This window comes from Sceloporus undulatus, chromosome 2 (assembly GCF_019175285.1).
Source record: "Sceloporus undulatus isolate JIND9_A2432 ecotype Alabama chromosome 2, SceUnd_v1.1, whole genome shotgun sequence".
Lineage (NCBI taxonomy): Eukaryota > Metazoa > Chordata > Lepidosauria > Squamata > Phrynosomatidae > Sceloporus > Sceloporus undulatus.
In genome coordinates, this window is record NC_056523.1 from 76,157,843 (window position 1) to 76,175,343 (window position 17,501).

General features: G+C 40.6%; 1 protein-coding gene across 1 annotated transcript in view; it reads right to left on the reverse strand.

Annotated features, from left to right (window-relative positions):
* Positions 1-17,091, reverse strand: part of LOC121920358 (acylamino-acid-releasing enzyme-like) — a 65,463-nt gene extending 48,372 nt beyond the window's left edge. The window contains exons 1-6 of the mRNA XM_042447489.1: positions 16,995-17,091; positions 12,290-12,429; positions 10,303-10,440; positions 7,775-7,866; positions 6,102-6,142; positions 4,562-4,683 (exon numbers count right to left, since the gene is read on the reverse strand). Coding sequence (XP_042303423.1) covers positions 4,562-4,683; positions 6,102-6,142; positions 7,775-7,866; positions 10,303-10,440; positions 12,290-12,429; positions 16,995-17,091 — 630 coding nt within the window. The remainder of the gene's footprint in view (positions 1-4,561; positions 4,684-6,101; positions 6,143-7,774; positions 7,867-10,302; positions 10,441-12,289; positions 12,430-16,994) is intronic.
* Between the last annotated feature and the right edge of the window lie 410 nt (positions 17,092-17,501).

The window sequence follows — 17,501 nt, forward strand, 5'->3', positions numbered from 1 at the left end:
GTGCCCAGAACTGGACACAATATTCTAGGTGGGGCCTGACCAGAGCGGAATACAGTGGCACTATTACTTCTCTTGATCTAGACACTATAGTTCTATTGATGCAGCCTAAAATAGCATTGGCCTTTTTAGCTGCCGCATCACACTGTTCACTCATGTTCAACTTGTGGTCTACTTGGACTCCTAGATCCCTTTCACACGTAGTTTCATTCAGCCAGGTGTCACCCATCCTATATCTGTGCATTTTATTTTTCCGCCCTAAGTGCAATACCTTACATTTCTCTGTGTTGAATTTCATTTTGTTAGCTTTGGCCCAGCTTTCTAGTCTATTCAGGTCATTTTGAATCTTGATCCTGTCCTCTGGGGTATTAGCTATTCCCCCTAATTTGGTATCATCTGCAAATCTGATAAGTATGCTCCCAATTCTGTCATCCAGGTCATTGATAAAGATGTTGAATAGCACTGGGCCCAGGACAGAGCCCTGTGGGACCCCACTGGTCACTTCTCTCCAGGATGAAAAGGAGCCATTGTTGAGCACCCTTTGGGTTCGGCCGGTCAACCAATTACAGATCCATGTAACAGTTCCTTTGTCTAGCCCACATTTTACCAGCTTGTTTGCAAGTATGTCATGGGAAACCTTGTCAAAGGCCTTACTGAAATCAAGATATACTATATCCACAGCATTCCCTTCATCTACCAAGCTGGTAATTTTATCAAAGAAAGAGATTAGGTTTGTCTGGCATGACTTGTTTCTCTGAAACCCATGTTGACTTTTTGTGATTATGGCATTGCCTTCTAGATGTTCACAGACTCTCTGTTTAATGATCTGCTCCAGAATCTTTCCTAGTACTGATGTCAGACTAACTGGACGATAATTGTTGGGATCCTCTTTTTTCCCCTTTTTGAAGATGGGGACAACGTTTGCCCTCCGCCAGTCTGCTGGGATCTCTCCTGTTTTCCAGGAGTTTTCAAAGATTATTGCCAATGGCTCCGATATTACATTTGCCAGTTCTTTTAATACCCTTGGATGGAGTTCATCTGGTCCCGGAGACTTAAATTCATTTAGATTAATAAGGTGTTCCTCTACTATCTCTTTACTTATTCTGTGCTGAAATTCCCCTATTCTGTCCTCTGCTCCATTATCCTCAGGTTGAGCACCCTTTTCTTTTTTCTGAGAAGACTGAGGCAAAGAAGGTGTTGAGTAATTCTGCCTTTTCTCTGTCTTCTGTTAGCATTTTGCCATCTTCTCCACGAAGTGGCCCTACTGTTTCCTTCTTCTTCCTCTTGCTGCGGACATATCCAAAAAAGCCCTTTTTATTGTTCTTAACCTCTCTAGCAAGCCTGAGTTCGTTCTGCGCTTTAGCTTTTCTGACTTTACCCCTACACATGCCTGCTATTTCTTTGAATTCCTTTTTTGTGATTTCCCCCTTTTTCCATTTCTTATACATCTTCCGTTTCAAACTTAGCTCAGTTGAAAGTTCCGTAGTCATCCATCCTGGTTTCTTGAGACACTCCTTTTCTGTCTCTGTGGACAACATTTCCATTCAACCAGTCCAGCAAGCCCGCAGTCTTGGCTTTATCTTTGACTCTTCTCTGTCGTGTATCCCTCAGATCCAGACCACAGCCAAGGCTTGTAGATTCTTTTTGTACAATATTGCCAAAATCCGACCATATCTCTCCGCCTCTACTGCCAAGATCCTGGTCCATGCCCTAGTGATCTCACGACTTGATTACTGTAATGTCCTCCTGGCTGGGCTTCCTCTTTCTCACCTCCGTCCTTTAATCTCTGTCCAGCATTCAGCTGCACGCATTATCACTTCCACCCTCCGCTCTGACCACATTTCTCCTGTGTTGGCATCCCTTCACTGGCTCCCTCTCCCTTTCCGCATTCAGTATAAGCTCCTGCTGTCGACATTCAAAGCCCTCCATGGACTGGCCCCTCCTTACTTATCAGACCTTCTTTCTCTTCACCTTCCCACCAGGGCCCTCCGTTCTGGTAGTCAAGGGTTCCTGTCTCAGCCCAGGATTTCCTCTGCCCCATCCCGGATTCGCCCCTTTTCACTTGCTGCCCCTCACTCCTGGAACCTTCTTCCTCCACAAGCAAGAGCCATCACTTCTTTAACCAGCTTCAAAACGGAGCTGAAAACCATCCTATTCAGAGAAGCTTTCCCAGGCATCGCATAATTGTCGCTTACTATCTGATGTTCTGTTGTTGGCTGTTTATCGATCCATTTCCTGTATTCCTATGTACTGTATATGTATTATCCTACTTGTGAGTATGTATTTTCTCTGGATAATGATTAACCATCCATTATGAAGCCTTGCCCTCCCTCCAGTCCATCTGCCTTGGTCCAGACCTCGGAGGTTGAGAGGAACTGCTGGACCTCTTACCCTTTCCCTCCACCACTCCCTTCTCCTTCTGTGTCATGTCTTTTTAGATTGTAAGCCTGAGGGCAGGGAACCGTCTAACTAAAAAGATTGCATGTACAGCGCTGTGTAAATTTACAGCGCTTCATAAATAAAGGTTAATAATAATAATAATAACCTCCCGTTTTTCTTTCTCACTGGAACTGTTTGAAATTGTGCCTTCAGTATCTCTCTTTTGAGAAACTCCCATCCGTCCTGAACTCCTTTATTTTTTAGTATTTCTGACCATGGAATCGCTCTCAGTACTTCTCTAAGTTTACTGAAATCCGCTCTCCTAAAGTCTAAGATGCGTGTCTGACTATGCCTGGCTTCTCCTTTCCACTGTATTACAAACTCCAGGAGAACATGGTCACTTCCACCTAATGATCCCACCACTTGCACCCCATTAACCAAGTCATCCTTATTGGTTAGGATCAGATCTAAAATAGCTGACCCCCTTGTTGCCTCTTCCACCTTTTGGACCATGAAATTGTCTTCCAGGCAATTGAGGAATTTGCTAGGCCTTGAGGATTTTGCTGAGTTTGACTTCCAACAAATATCAGGATAGTTGAAGTCGCCCATCACTACTAGATCTCTCTTTTCTGACTGTGTGGTCATCTGTTCTAGAAAGGCATCATCCAATTCCTCAGTCTGACTTGGGGGTCTGTAGTAGACTCCCACCGTAACATCCTTGTTGTTTCCCTCCCCTTTGATTCTTATCCTGATGCTCTCCACCTGGCTTCCATGATTGATGTCCTGGATCTCTTCACTGGTGTAAATATCTCTGACATATAGTGCTATTCCTCCTCCTTTCTTGTTTGGCCTATTTTTCTTAAAAAGCTTATACCCCTCTATTTCCACATTCCAATCATGAGACTCATCCCACCAGGTTTCAGTGATGCCTATTATATCATATTTGCTTTGTTGTACTAGGAGTTCGAGTTCATCTTGCTTATTTCCCATGCTCTGTGCATTAGTGTAGAGACATCGCAGACCATAGTTCCCTTTTACTTGCTGCCTGTGCAAGTTTTTTTGCCTCCCACTGTTGGGTCCTTGCACTTTTTTTCTTGTTTCCTCTATGTCAGTTTGACTATTTTCGCCATCCCTTTCGCCTTCCTTAATATTGTCTCCCTTCCCCTCGGAACTCAGTTTAAAGCCCTCCTGATCAAGTTCTTGAGACTGTTGGCAAAAACATTTCTTCCAACTGGCGTGAGATGCAACCCTTATTCGTCCCTTATCATTCGTCTCTACCAATATTGGATCAAGTGATTCCACAAACACTTTGCCACCAGTAAAGGGGGCAAATATCAAATTTTGTTTTGGAGGAAAACACAGCCTATTCAGAGCTGAGGCAGGAAAAAGACTGAGGCATGGTGGGGATTGCTCCCTCTGGAGGCAATTCCTTCAAGTCTGTTTTCCTGCCTATTGGAGAAATGAGATGGAATCAACGCATGATAGGATGTTTCCACTTTCACCGCTGGAAAATGAAAACATCCTGTTATGGGTTGACTGGATAGAAATATGACATCATAATTTACTTCCCCAATTAATGCTAGTAAATTTGCCCTTTGTTGATTTCATTTTAATTTTAATTTCTGTATTTTTGATAGCTCTACTATCACACCCCACTAGGGTTAGCAATTTAAAATTCTTTTAGAAAGATGTGATCAATCACTCCAGCTCCTGTTAAAGAGGTAGATCTTAACTGTGTCTCTTTCCTGACTTTCCTCATCAATCTGCAATCAATTTTTATGGGCCACAAACATCTTGCCTGAACACAACAGACTTTTTGAGAATCTCCCAGCCCTTATTTGAGTATGAGATGCAAGGAGCACCAAAGGAACTGTTTCCTCTCTCACACTCATTTCTAGAGACAATGGGAGGAGATAAGAGTAGTTGAAAGCAGAAAACGAGACAGAGATAGTTAAGATATATATAATTAATGGATAGGACATCAGGAATATGTAGTTTGTGGTCTTGATTGTCTCCCATGTTGCACAGGGAACCCAAGTGAGTTAAGAGGCAAAAGAGATGTGACCAGTACAGGAAGCCTATTTATGAATTGGGGTGAGAAAGAGGTGGTGAGTGAGATGACATTTCTTTTAAATGTTGGTTGAGCTGTAAAGGATGGGGGAGAAAAACCCTGCAAGACACTTACCATTAGTAGTTTCAGGCACTGGCGATGAGGCCCAAATACTTGTCCTTCCAAGTATATAAGACGAGTTCCATCTGGGCTGAGCCGGGGAGAGGAGACAGAGTGGTTATCTGAGGAAAGCTGTTCTGCAACCACAATTATAGTGCAAAATCAGGGATACAACCTTATCTAAGCAAAGTTACAAATGTGAAGATCATGACCGCTTCTTAACCCTCAGTACTAGGATAGGACATTTCTGTATTTTGTTGAGTAACTAGCTCTACAATGTAGCCATTCTGCAGCATTGACACTTGAACAGTTGTAAAAATATTTTTCCAGATTTTAGCAACTGGCACATACAGTTATTTTAGTGTATATTACTTTACAAAGAGAAATAGCTAAGATAAACAAATATCTTATTTTTGCTACCTTAGTTCTTTTTTGTCCCAGATTGTGTCCCTCTCTCCACATTTTGGGTGAACTGGGGCATCCACATTGTAGAAATAATCCAGGTTAACACCATTTTAACTGCTATGGCTCAATGCTATGGCATTCTGGGTTTTGTAGTTTGTTGTGGTACTAGAGCTCCTTGACAGAGAGGACTAAATGTCTCACAAAACTACAGTTCCTGGAATTCCACAGTATTGAGCCATGACAATTAAAGTGGTGTCAAACTGCAGATGTAGCCTATTATGTGGCAGAACAGATATATTGTGCTATGAGTTGTCTCAGTAGGATGACACTACACAAAGGAAATAAAACATTTTTCCATGGCAAGGCAGGGGGGTGCTGGGCTACTACTTGGGGTCAGTAAACGCCCAAGACCCTAACACCAATGTATTAGAATTCTTATTGGAGTGAGATTTCAAACAATTTTTTTTAAAAAGAAAGCATCCCAGCTCTTGAGATTTCCTGAACACAAATGGTTGGTCGTCATAATTTATTTTCCAAGAAGCCCCAAAACCTACTCTTTCATGGTTTCTTCTGGTGATGTACTCTGTAACTCAGATTTTGAAAAGGTTAAATGTGTGGGAAAGACAGAATACAATGGGTGAAGAAGGCATACACATTTTTGGAATAATACATGTATTTGAGCATGTCTAACAGCTTTGTAAGCTACGTTGTCTAAAAAAGTGTAGCCATTCGGACTGCCAAAGCCCCCTGCCTAGCCATTTTCTGGCTTCTTTCTGCAAACCCAAAAATGAAAAATGTATCATATGTGTCCACTGCAATATCGCATAATCCCACAGAGGATGGAGCTCCTAAGACTTTCATAGTTGCATAGAAAAAAGAATTTGAGAGGTGCTGCCTACCTTCTTTTGCATTACTAGAACAGCATAAGTTGCATTGAAGGACATTCTTCTTTTTGTACAGTACAGAATCTGTGATCTTTATTTGAAAGTGATAGGCCTAATTTTGCAAAGAAAACCATACTTGGTTCTATGTGTCTGAGAAACCACAGGCAAATGTATTCACTCATGTACACAGAGGAAACTCAGAAAGGAACTGCAAAGAATAGTGGAACAAGAGGCAGACAAAAAGCCTATTTTTGAAGATGACTCACCACAGCAGTTTTCAGAGAGATCCAAGAGGAATAGGGCTGACCTATGGCAAGAAGAAGGGCATGGTGGGAAGTCTCCAAAAGAGAACATGACATTTATCTTCACCATCCTCACACTATGCCAGACCTATGATGGATATATTACTATAGGACCAAATTTCACATCCTACACTTAACACAGAGATAAGGACTACTGTATATACTCATGTAGAAGTCTAGAAATTTAAGTCAAAAATTGACCCAAAAAACCTGAATCGACTTATCCAGGGATCAATGCAAGTACTGTATATTACCGTAACTCTTATTTAAAAGAAGGAACCATCTCCTGATGAAAAGCAAGAATATAATATGTGAAGCACTGACCTCCTCTACTCCCTCATCCATCCAGTCTTAATAGTAAGCACAAAAAGTTATGTCTGATGGAATTTTATAAGTTCTTTGCCACTGTTTTGCTTTGCTTCATCCTTTAGATCTTTGCTATATGCCCCTAAATTTTACCCTTGACTTATCTACAGGTCATAGCAAAATCCATAATATTGGCCCCAAACTTGCCATTGACTTGTACATGAGGTCAACTTATACTCAAGTATATATGGTATTATTGGGGCAATATGTTAGCCATCTTGAAAAAAATTAAAGAACTGTCAGTAGAGGATGAGTTTGCTGATCCTCCAAAGGGTAGGACATGAACTAATGATTAATTTAAAAACAAAAAGGGAGATTCTTACTAAGTATGAGGAAGAACTTCTTGGCAGTAAGGGGCATTTGACAGAGGAATGGATTACCTCAGAAAACAGCAGACTCTCTTCTGTTACAGATTTTTTTAAAAGGGGTTGGGTGTATCTTTAGATATGTGGTGGGAAAAGGTATGGGACCTATTGTTACTTGGAAAGTTGTCTGACAGAATGGCAAGTTATGCAGGACAACCAAAATCAGGACCTTTCATAGACAAATGGTTCCCACTCATTGACTTTGTAAACAAAGACAGAAACAAGAGAAGATGTCTTGTACATAGTTGTTTACTTATAATAATTTTTTTTTAAAAGGGGTAGGGTGGTCCTCTATCAGGGATTCTTTCACTGTGGTTTCCTGAACTGGCAACTTGGATTGGATGATTTTTGGGGTCCCTTCTAACTGTATAATTCTTGGGTTAACAGAACATGAAAATGTGCATTGGAGGCCTACAATCCCCTTCTCTATTCCACACTGTCTAAGAGCAGTCTGCAGGATTAATTATTTATATTTTATTCAGCAGAACAAGTTACCTCAGGGAAGCTGCAGGATTCCTTCCTTGGAAGACCTAAGGAAACTTTGGGCTGGCACTTATCAGTGATCCTTAGGCACATATTATACTGTTTTATCATGAGTAACATTAATGCTGGACTAGTTATCCACTGGGCTACTTACAAATCATTGACTATCATGCCCACAGATCTAAGTGTCAGAAATGATGATTAATTTCAGAAATAATCACTAATTGAAATCTCACTAGATTTTAGGATATATGCTTTCCTCATTTCAGCCTCTCTTAGAACTGACTGAAATTTTGCATTTGAATTTTCCTTGAGGCAATGACTGGAAAAATCCAGAATCAGTATGCTCACTAATTTAATTTAATTTATCTCCTGTTTTTCTCCCATAAGGGACCTAAAATGGGTCAATGAGGCTTCACTTACCTTCTGTTTGAGCAAGCACTCAATCCTAATCTGAAGGGCTCATGCCACCAGCCAACAAACACTATACCCTTGTTGTCTGGGGACCAAAAGGCCTGGCCGGGGAAGAAAAGGCAAAATATTAGTCAGCAACACTGGGGCATACTGTATGATGGACATTGATTTGTGATTTATAGAATATCATTGCAGCTGATAAAATTCTTCAGCAAAGCCCTCTGTTAGAAGCTTTTCTAACTGTCAATGATGCTGTATGACAGGAATACTCCAAGGGAATTCCCCTGCATTCCACAGGCTGTTTCCTAGTTAGAAGCATTTGCAAATAGCATGGATGACAGAAAGCTACATTGAGTAAGACTATTGATCTACCTATCTCCAGCAGGCTCTGGCTGTAGTCCAGCCTGTAGTGCTTCTATGAATTCACCCATAGGAAGAACCAATGGATTTAAATTGTAAAATGCTATTCATAGAGCAGGGCTGGGGAGAAGATGGCTTGTGGGCTGCATGTGGTCCCTAAGGGCACATAAGACAATAATAATAATCTTTATTTCAGCCAACAGGCCATAAGACAACAAAGTGTGTATAAAACGCATAAAACATATAAAGCTTATTAAAATGGGGCTATAGAACAGATATTCATGACATACTCGTAATATGTACATTTGTATATATACAGAAGCACTCACAGATGCATTAGATAATACTAAGCCATAAATCACATAGCCAAAATGGATATTTGTTTGGGTATTCAAAATATAAAAGATAAGGCTGTTCATTTAGTTTGGGTCATAATCTTACGTGTTTTAACAGCAGAGAAAAGGAACTTTGCCACTACTTCCGTTTTGCTTTTCTTAGAATCATTTAACAGGTACTCCAAGTACCAATTGTTAGGTCTACCCAGAAACTTAAGCAGGAGGGGAGAAATTAATCTTAGCCTCTCATCCTTGTAAAAAAAAAAATAGGACATGCTCTAGAGACTCAACAGAGCCTTCACCACAAGGGCAAACCTGTTCGTGGTAGGGGGTTCCCTTAAAGCGACCCTCTAGCACAGCTGAGGGAGCCACATAAGGGTAAAATAAAAAATGTCCCAAAATGTCACATCTCTGCTGCCATTTTAGGCTCAAGAGAGGTCTTTTTCTAAAATAGGATGTGACCTCTGGTTAGTTTCTGTTGCTAAACATGTTAAAAGTAGATCCCATGCCCTGTAGGTAGTAATTTTTGTGGGGGTGCAGTGGGCAGATGGTCATCCAATGTCACCTGGGGGCTACTGCAGTCCATTAGCCTCCCATAGTTGCCCACCCTTGTGGTAGAGGTTTATAGTTGTGTGTTGCTGGGCTCCACACATAGGAAGGTCAAATGACATTTTAGCTTAATTATTCTTTTAAAAAGGTTGCTTAATGCTGCCACTTTAATTTTGAAGTATAAGTAAATGTAGAGAACCATCTTCATATATAGACAAGAGACCCATTCTAGTTTCCTGTAGAACATCACACACACCCAAGCTTGAGTCTCATGCCTTTCCCTCCTCAAGAAGCCATCTGCAGAAAATACATTTATTGTGCAACCATACCTCACATTCATGAAATTTTACGAGGTAGTGATATGTTCTATCTTCCATTTTTATCCATGCTGTGTTTTCCCACTGTTTTTTGTTCTAACCACAGAAAATTTACAGGGAAATCCTTAGTAAAAGGCAAAAGATTTATACGATTTGATGAGAAACCAGAGTATTAGAACTTTTCTAGTTTCCTAGTTTTCTGTCTTTACTATTTTATCATTAATGATGTATTATTTTATCTCGTTGTTGGGCTTCTCTTGTTAATTTTACTATGCTGCTTCATCTGTGGTTTTTGTGCCTTGATCTTTTTATACTGTTTTTGTATTTACTGGTTGAACCTTTTTTATATTGTGATGGCTTTTAGCTTTTAACAGTAAACTTCATTCATACAGGAAAAGAATGACAGAATACCTGCACAATATCTTCTGTCTGTGAGATTTAGCAGCTGTTTGTAAGCACACAGTGTGAATGTTCACATCCGTCTAGGAAGTTAATATAACAATATCTTACCAGCTGCAGCTGTGTTGACATGTATTGCCTAATTTTATCTGTATTCACCTGGATTTTGGATGTTATTATATTTTGCTATAAGGCCAACAAGGCTACTCCTGAATATATTCACCTGTATTTGGCTTAGCAAAAAGCTTCATTTGCTCACACTTGGTATTTCCTTAGCAGATACAGATCACTAGACTGATTCATTCAGTCCAACACTGAACCCCAGTTCAAAGACTAAGACTCAAAGAGTGACACTGAGAAGTGGAGACCAGTGCATAGGAACAAATGGAGCCCTCACCATGTGCATCCATGAACTCTTCTGTAATGCAAAGCATGTTCCATAATTCAAGATCAGCAAAAGTGGATCATGACCTTCTCCTTGCTATTTAAAACCCTTCTCTGTTACCCTGAAATGCTTGTGATCTCTGCCAGGCTGCAGCCAATGTCCTGCTAGCATCTCATTCTGCATTCTACTAACCTGCCCAGGTGAGATGTACTCTGGGATGCCATCCAGAACTAAAACTTCGCTGGTATCAATGTTCAATACGCACAGGACTGGGACACTCTTATCACCCAGTGCCTCTCCCCAATTGTCATAATACACAAACTGTTGTTCCTAAAACAAAATCAGAGGGATAAGTATTGTGAAAAATCCTTCTCTGAATATCTGCATTCTCCATGAAAAGAAAAGGAGGCCTGAATGCCAACTGCACTCAACAGGGCTTGTTGAAGACAACCTGCCAGTACTCTAAGTGAAGGAAAGCTGGATGACTTGCTTCTAGCTCTTCCTTCTGCCTTCCATCTCAAAGCTGCAAGCTGTTCTCTGTGACCCTGATAGTTCACTACACAACAGGGGTGCTGAATTACTTCTGCACAATATTCTTGGGCTTCCAGCAACTACAAGAGGAAGTTCAATATGAATTGGTCCTGAAGGAAGGTCTAAATAATTTTATGCTGTTTCAGATTCATGAAGAGAAAAATGATCCAGGGTCATAACAGCACTTACTCTGTTAGGTGTACAATGAAAAGTAGAACGCTCTGTCTTTCTAGGTTATTAGTAAAAGGGAATCTGGCACTGCAAACACATTCCTTAGCTTAAGTGCTTTAAGAAAAAAAAAAAAAGAAATCCCAGGCCAGTACTTTGAGTACTTTCCCTTACCAAAATATTTTTGTCAGAGCAACCAAGGCCATACATGCATGAGCCAAAGGACCTATACCTGCCCCCATTCTGATGTCATCCTGTTCGGGTGAGGCACATCCCAAACCCTGACTCTGGTGCAATAATTCTGGAAGATGTGCAGCATGTTCTGCACCAGAACAGGTGTATACACCTTTAAAACAGTATGCAAAGAGATCTTGTCGTATCTTTGAGACTAATTGAAAGAAAGAAGCTAGTAGCCCTAGCTTTCATAGACTTGAGTCTACTTCCTCAGATGCATGGGGTGGAGGAAGTAGGTCAAGCCTATGAACGCTTATGCCACCACCTTCTTTCTTTCAGTTAGTTTCAAAGGCTACAAGATCCCTTTGCACACTGATTTTCTAGACAAACACAGCTATGTCTTTCCAGACTAACACAGCTACGTCTGTCACCCTTAAAACAGTTTTGAAAACATACCTGTTACTCCAGATTTTCCGGGATGATCTGGAAACCTATGTCCCTATGCCTGTACAGCTGTCTGCACAGGTGTCCTGCTGAACCACCCAGAGCATCCAGGGGTGCCTCATTCTGACCTCAGAAGTGAACAACCCATGGTGGTGGTTGCAGGATGCCTGTGCAGACAGCTACAGTGGTGCGGGAACAGAGGGCCAGGTAACGGGCAGGTTAGGGCAGCTGTGGGACCAGAATGCTCCGGGCTGCCCCTGAAGTATCCTGGTCCATGCAGACAGGGCCCAAGAAAGAGGGAGGCTGGAGTAGCCATCTCTTATTACTCTTCTTTTATAACAGGAAGACAGTCCTTGGGTACATCAGTCTTTAACATGTAAATACTTACATGCCTTGCAAGTGATCCTGTATAAGACACAGGATCGGTTTATTAATAGTCTTGTAGATTATGTGTACGTGTCTGCTCACTTGGTACTTTTACAGCTATTTTTGGGGAGCAACAGCTAGTCACAATACAATGCTACTTGAAAACTGGATTCCACAACTTTGATATATAGTGCATGCACTGAATTTATCCTTATAAATGACAATGTATTTTAAACATGGCCAAATTGAATTAATTATGTTATTGTTGTAGGGCATGCCACTTGAACCTGTGGAAATGACTTGCTAATTTAGATTGCTCAGTATTTTATTAACTTTTTGTTCATATTTATACAAAAAACACATATACTTGCTTAAGTTAATTTGCCATGAGACCATACAGTTTTGGCCTGCCTCACAAATTAAAAGTATCAAGGGAAGGATTGTCAAGCATCTGTGACAGAACAGATATTTAAGTGATACACAATAAAGGCAATACCTCTCTCTCTTCACTTGGCTTCTTTCTTTCTTTGAAGAAACTATCTTGAGGGGAATGTGGATGTTTTTTAGGTCGTCTTCTCTCTGCAACATACAGGATCCTTTCTTCTGTGCTGGACCAAGAAAGACATCCAAACTGCCCTGGTGGAAGAAATATAGATGGGAAAATACCACGGCACAGTTACTGAAGGCGTCAGCATATAGTGTATTCATTCTTTAGATGATTTAATTACAAATAAATTCATTAGAATAATTTTGCAAGTTCTGGAAAATAGGTAGCCACAATCCACATTACCAAAGCAGGATCCAAGTAGAAAGATGGGGCACTCACAATGGTGACCACAATCACTATGGATAATGAGGTGATTGATTGATTGATTGAGTCTAGTGAATGAAGCATTTCTATAAGGGATGGGCAAAGTGCAGCTGCATGTGGCCTTCAGATATACTTTTGTGGCCCTTAGCACTGGCAGAATCCCCGGACTGACCTTTTTCTAGTGACAAAAAGGAGGGCAAACTGCTACTCCTGAATGTCTTTAGGTAAAGCATTTTACCTTTTAAATAGGTTGCAAGGCATTCTTGTGCTTTTTAACATTTAAAAATTAAAACAATTTTAAGTACTAGAAGTGGACTTACAGCTACTTTGGGATGGAGCTTGTTTAATTTTTTGGTAGTCCATGTAACCTCCAGAGGGTCAAGGAGAATAAAAGTGGCTCCAGACCTGCTGCAGTTGCACACCCTGGTGTATATGAACCTAAAACTATCAAAGGGAATGAATGTTTACAGCAGCTTCCACTGTTGTAAAATGACAGTGAAGACAGCGGGTGAAGGATCTAGGAGTCCAAGTAGACCAAAAGTTGAACATGAGTCAACAGTGCGATGTGGCAGCTAACAAGGCCAATGCGATTTTAGGCTACATCAATAAATGTATATAGTGTCTAGATCAAGGGAAGTAATAGTGCCACTGTATTCTGCTTTGGTCAGGCCCCACGTGGAATATTGTGTCCAGTTCTGGGCACCAGAATTCAAAAAGGACAATGAAAAACGAGCGTGTCCAAAGGAGGGAGACTAAAATGGTGAAGGGTCTGGAAACCATGCCTTATGAAGAACGCCGCAGGGAGCTGGGGATGTTTAGCCTAGAGAAGAGAAGGTTAAGAGGTGACATGATAGACCTGTTTAAATATTTGAAGGGATGTCATATTGAGGAGGGAGCAAGCTTGTTTTCTAGTGCTCCAGAGAACAGGACCCAGAACAATGGATGCAAGCTCTAGGAAAAGAGATTCCACCTCAACATTAAGAGGAATTTTCTGACAGTAAGGGCTGTTTGACAGTGGAACACACGCCTTCCTCAGAGAGAGGCGGAGTCTCCCTTTGGGGGTCTTTAAGCAGAGGCTGGATGGCCACCTGTCAGGGATGCTTTGATTGAGATTTCCTGCATGGCAGGGGGGTTGGACTGGATGGCCCTAGTGGTCTCTTCCAACTCTATGATTCTATGATTCTATAAGACAGAGGGCAGCCACAAGTAATTATCAGCTCCAAATAACTTTCCTGTGCTAGTAGGGTTATGAGAATTCATTCTGCCTTAAAAGGAGGATAACTCTCCTGTTCCTGAGAGTTTATTTTTGCTTGCAGATCAAGCTCAACTATAGTGTAAATGCTTCATCTTTGCACTGCTGCAGAGCTCAGGATTTGCTAGCTGAAATCCAGCATGATGAGCAAAGACAGGAAGAAATCTGGAATGTGCTATGTATTAAACCTGAATGTGATCTCACCTACCCCACAATACTTTCACATGTAGTAGTAGTAGTAAAATTTATTCGGTCATTGACCAATAAAATAATAATTGCACAGTACAGTTATTAAAAATTGTTACAACAATTTCAAAATACAAATTCAGAATCATCTATAAACACTTGGGGGTTGTATTTCAAGCTCCAGGGAGCAGAAACGCTCACTCAGATTATGTCATTCGTAATGCCCAAAGAACAGCAAATGCTATGCAAAATTATTTTTTCACCAAGGGAGCCCAGTTTATTCCTGCCACAATCAAACTTTTCACAGCCAAAGCATGATCACAACTGTTATATGGAGCTCAATTAGGACCTTATAGTGACATAACTGCCCTTGAATGAGTACAAAGATTCTGAGGAAGATATTTCAGGTAGCTCATTGTGTACCAAGTGCTGTACTGCGAAGGGAAGAAGGGATTAGTAAAGTTGACTCTAGTTCTTCCCTTACTACAGTCATCCCTCCATATTTGCGGCTTTGATATTTGCGGATTTGATTATTCACGGATTTCATTAATATGTTCTCTCTAGGACTGTCTAGATCCTCCAGTGCAACTCTGTGATCAACTTTAATTAAAAGTTGCACTGAAAGACCATTTGTAGCTACTCCAGTGCCATTCTATGGTCAGTGTATGTTGGACATTGACCACAGAGTTGCACTGGAGGACCTAGAGATTCCTAGAGAGGTGTCCTCTCAGGTAAAAACAGTGTTTTTGTTATTTGCGGTTTTTCCATATTCATGGGGGTCTTGTTCCCCTAACCCTAGCAAATATGAAGGGACAACTGTAGTTTAAGATAAATAAAAATCCTGGAGGATTAGCCCAGTTAATCCTGGTAGATATTTTCACATGTCTTATAATAAAATAATACGGTAATAAAATTTTTATTTCTATCCCGCTTTTTGCCAGGCAATCAAAGCGGCATACAACAAGTTAAAATGCATCCATATATATATAATGCCCCCCCTTAAAACAAGATTAAACAGTATAAAATTAAAACTGCATATTAAAATCCAACTAATCCAATTTATGACCTATGACAATTTATGCGACTACTTGACTGGTCCTTCTTCTCATTCCATAAAAGTCTGAAAGGAAAATGATATGAAACTTCTTGTTTTTTTCCCCCCTTTTGGATCTTCTCTACTGTATCTCATAGAGCAATCCATTATTATTATTATTATTATTATTATTATTATTATTATTATTATGCTTTATTTATATAGTGCTATAGATTTGCACAGAGATGTACATACAAACAATAAAATAGATACGAGTAAACCTGCCCATGGTGTACAATCTAAGAAATAGTAGCATAATATGTATAAATAATACATAACAATACAGGAAAAGGTTCAATAAAACAGGCAATAAATTAAAAACGTCAAATAGCAAATAATAGTCACGCAATGCTGGGAACACTTCTCTGAACAGGGTGGTCTTCAACTCATTTTTGAAACTGGTTAAAGAAGTGATGAGCCATGTTCTTGGGGGATGGAGATTCCAGGGGTGAGGGGCAGCAAGTGAAAAGAGACGAATCTGGGATGGGTCAGAGAAAATCCTGGGCTGAGACAACAGACCTTGACTACCAGAATGGAGGGCCCAAGTGGGAAGGTGAGGAGAAAGAAGGTCTGATAAATAAGGAGGGGCCAGCCCATGGAGGGCTTTAAAAGTCAGCAACAGGAGCTTATACTGAATACGGAAAGGGAGGGGGAGCCAGTGAAAGGATGACAACAAAGGAAAGATGTGGTCAGAGCGGTGGGCGGATGTGATAATGCATGCAGCTGAATGCTGGACAGAAATTAAAGGACAGAGGTGGGAAAGAGAAAGACCAGCCAGGAGGATGTTACAGAAATCACGTCATGATACCACTAGGGCATATATCCCCTCCAAGATATATGATACCACTAGACAAAGTCACATCAAAGCATGGCAGTAGGCACATCAAGCAGGGTGATACCTCATAGTTTTTAATTTTCATTCAACCTTTGAGACTGAGCTAAGCAACTATTTTTTTAATCGGAATTGCATCTCTGCGTATTCAGTTGTTCACATGTGTCAGCACTGTGAATAAAGATGGAGTCAATGATGTAGGTGTATTTAAAACATGTTCAAGGCATGCAGAGTTTTATCCCAATCTATCTCAGTTAATCCCACATTCTACCAGGATTATTTTCACTGTCTGAATAACCCCTAGGTTGAAGTTCTTGACTTTGGCGAGAAGATGTAAATAGGACCACAGTCACATGCTATACTGGTATAAAGCAGAGCATACAGCAGTGGCATTACTAGGGGGGTGCAGACTGCGCCAGGTGACACCCTAGGGGGGTTGACACCACTGCTCCTCAAACACCTACTTTTTGTCACAAAAATGGGCTGTGGCATTCATCCTCTTCCCTTTAAAATGCTTTAAAGGATGGTGGGAGTGGGGTGAAGCTCAGTGGGAGGAGAAAGGAGAAGCCCCAGATTTTTTTAAAAAAAATTCAAATGTCAACATTTTAAATTTTTAAAAAACTTTTTGAAATTTTTAATTTTTAAAATTCTTTTAAAATTTTCTGTATAAACATCACATTTTAACCAAACCTTTACTATGCGTATGTAAATACATTTAGGTTGTGCATATGATATTGCAATTTGAAGGTATCATTTTAATTTTGCTAGTTGTTTATGTCACAACTATTAGCATTATGCTTAGTGCTATATGGGAATTATGATTTATGAGTAACATTACTGCAAAAAGCATCGGTAAGGATTCTGTATGGTGTGAAATGGGAGGAGGTCAATGAAGGCGTGACACCATGAGTTACCGCACTGGGTGACACCAACCTTAGGGATGCCACTGACTCACAGCACAGAGAGATCATCACTAGCTCTGCCTGCAGTACGCAATATGCAGATAGCTCACTGCTACTGTTCTTACCATCTGTGTATACTTTGCCATGTTTATCCAGTGCCATGAGGTTGACATTTTTCACTCTTCCGCTGTTACTCCAGACCTGTTGGGATACAGATACCATAGATTGCCCAGAAGACAAATAAATGGGTTCATGAGCAAATCAAGACTGGATTCTCCCTAGAAGCTGAGGCTATCATACTTTGACTACATCATGAGACAACAGGTGCATCTACATTGTAGAAATAATGCACATTGACATCACTTGAAATGCTGCTGCTCCATCCTATGGAATCTTGGGATTTGTAGTTTCACAAGGTCTTTAGCCTTCTCTGTCAAAGAGTGCTGGTGCCTCATAAAACTACAAATCTCAGGATTCTGTAGGAAGGAATTATGGCAGCTAAAGTGGTGTCAAACTGCACTATTTCTAAATAGAAAAGATTATAATGCTTAGTAGAGTGGAAAGCAGTAGCAAAAAGGGATGGCCACAACACTGACTGACTCAGTCAAGAAATCTACAAGATTTTAGCAGGG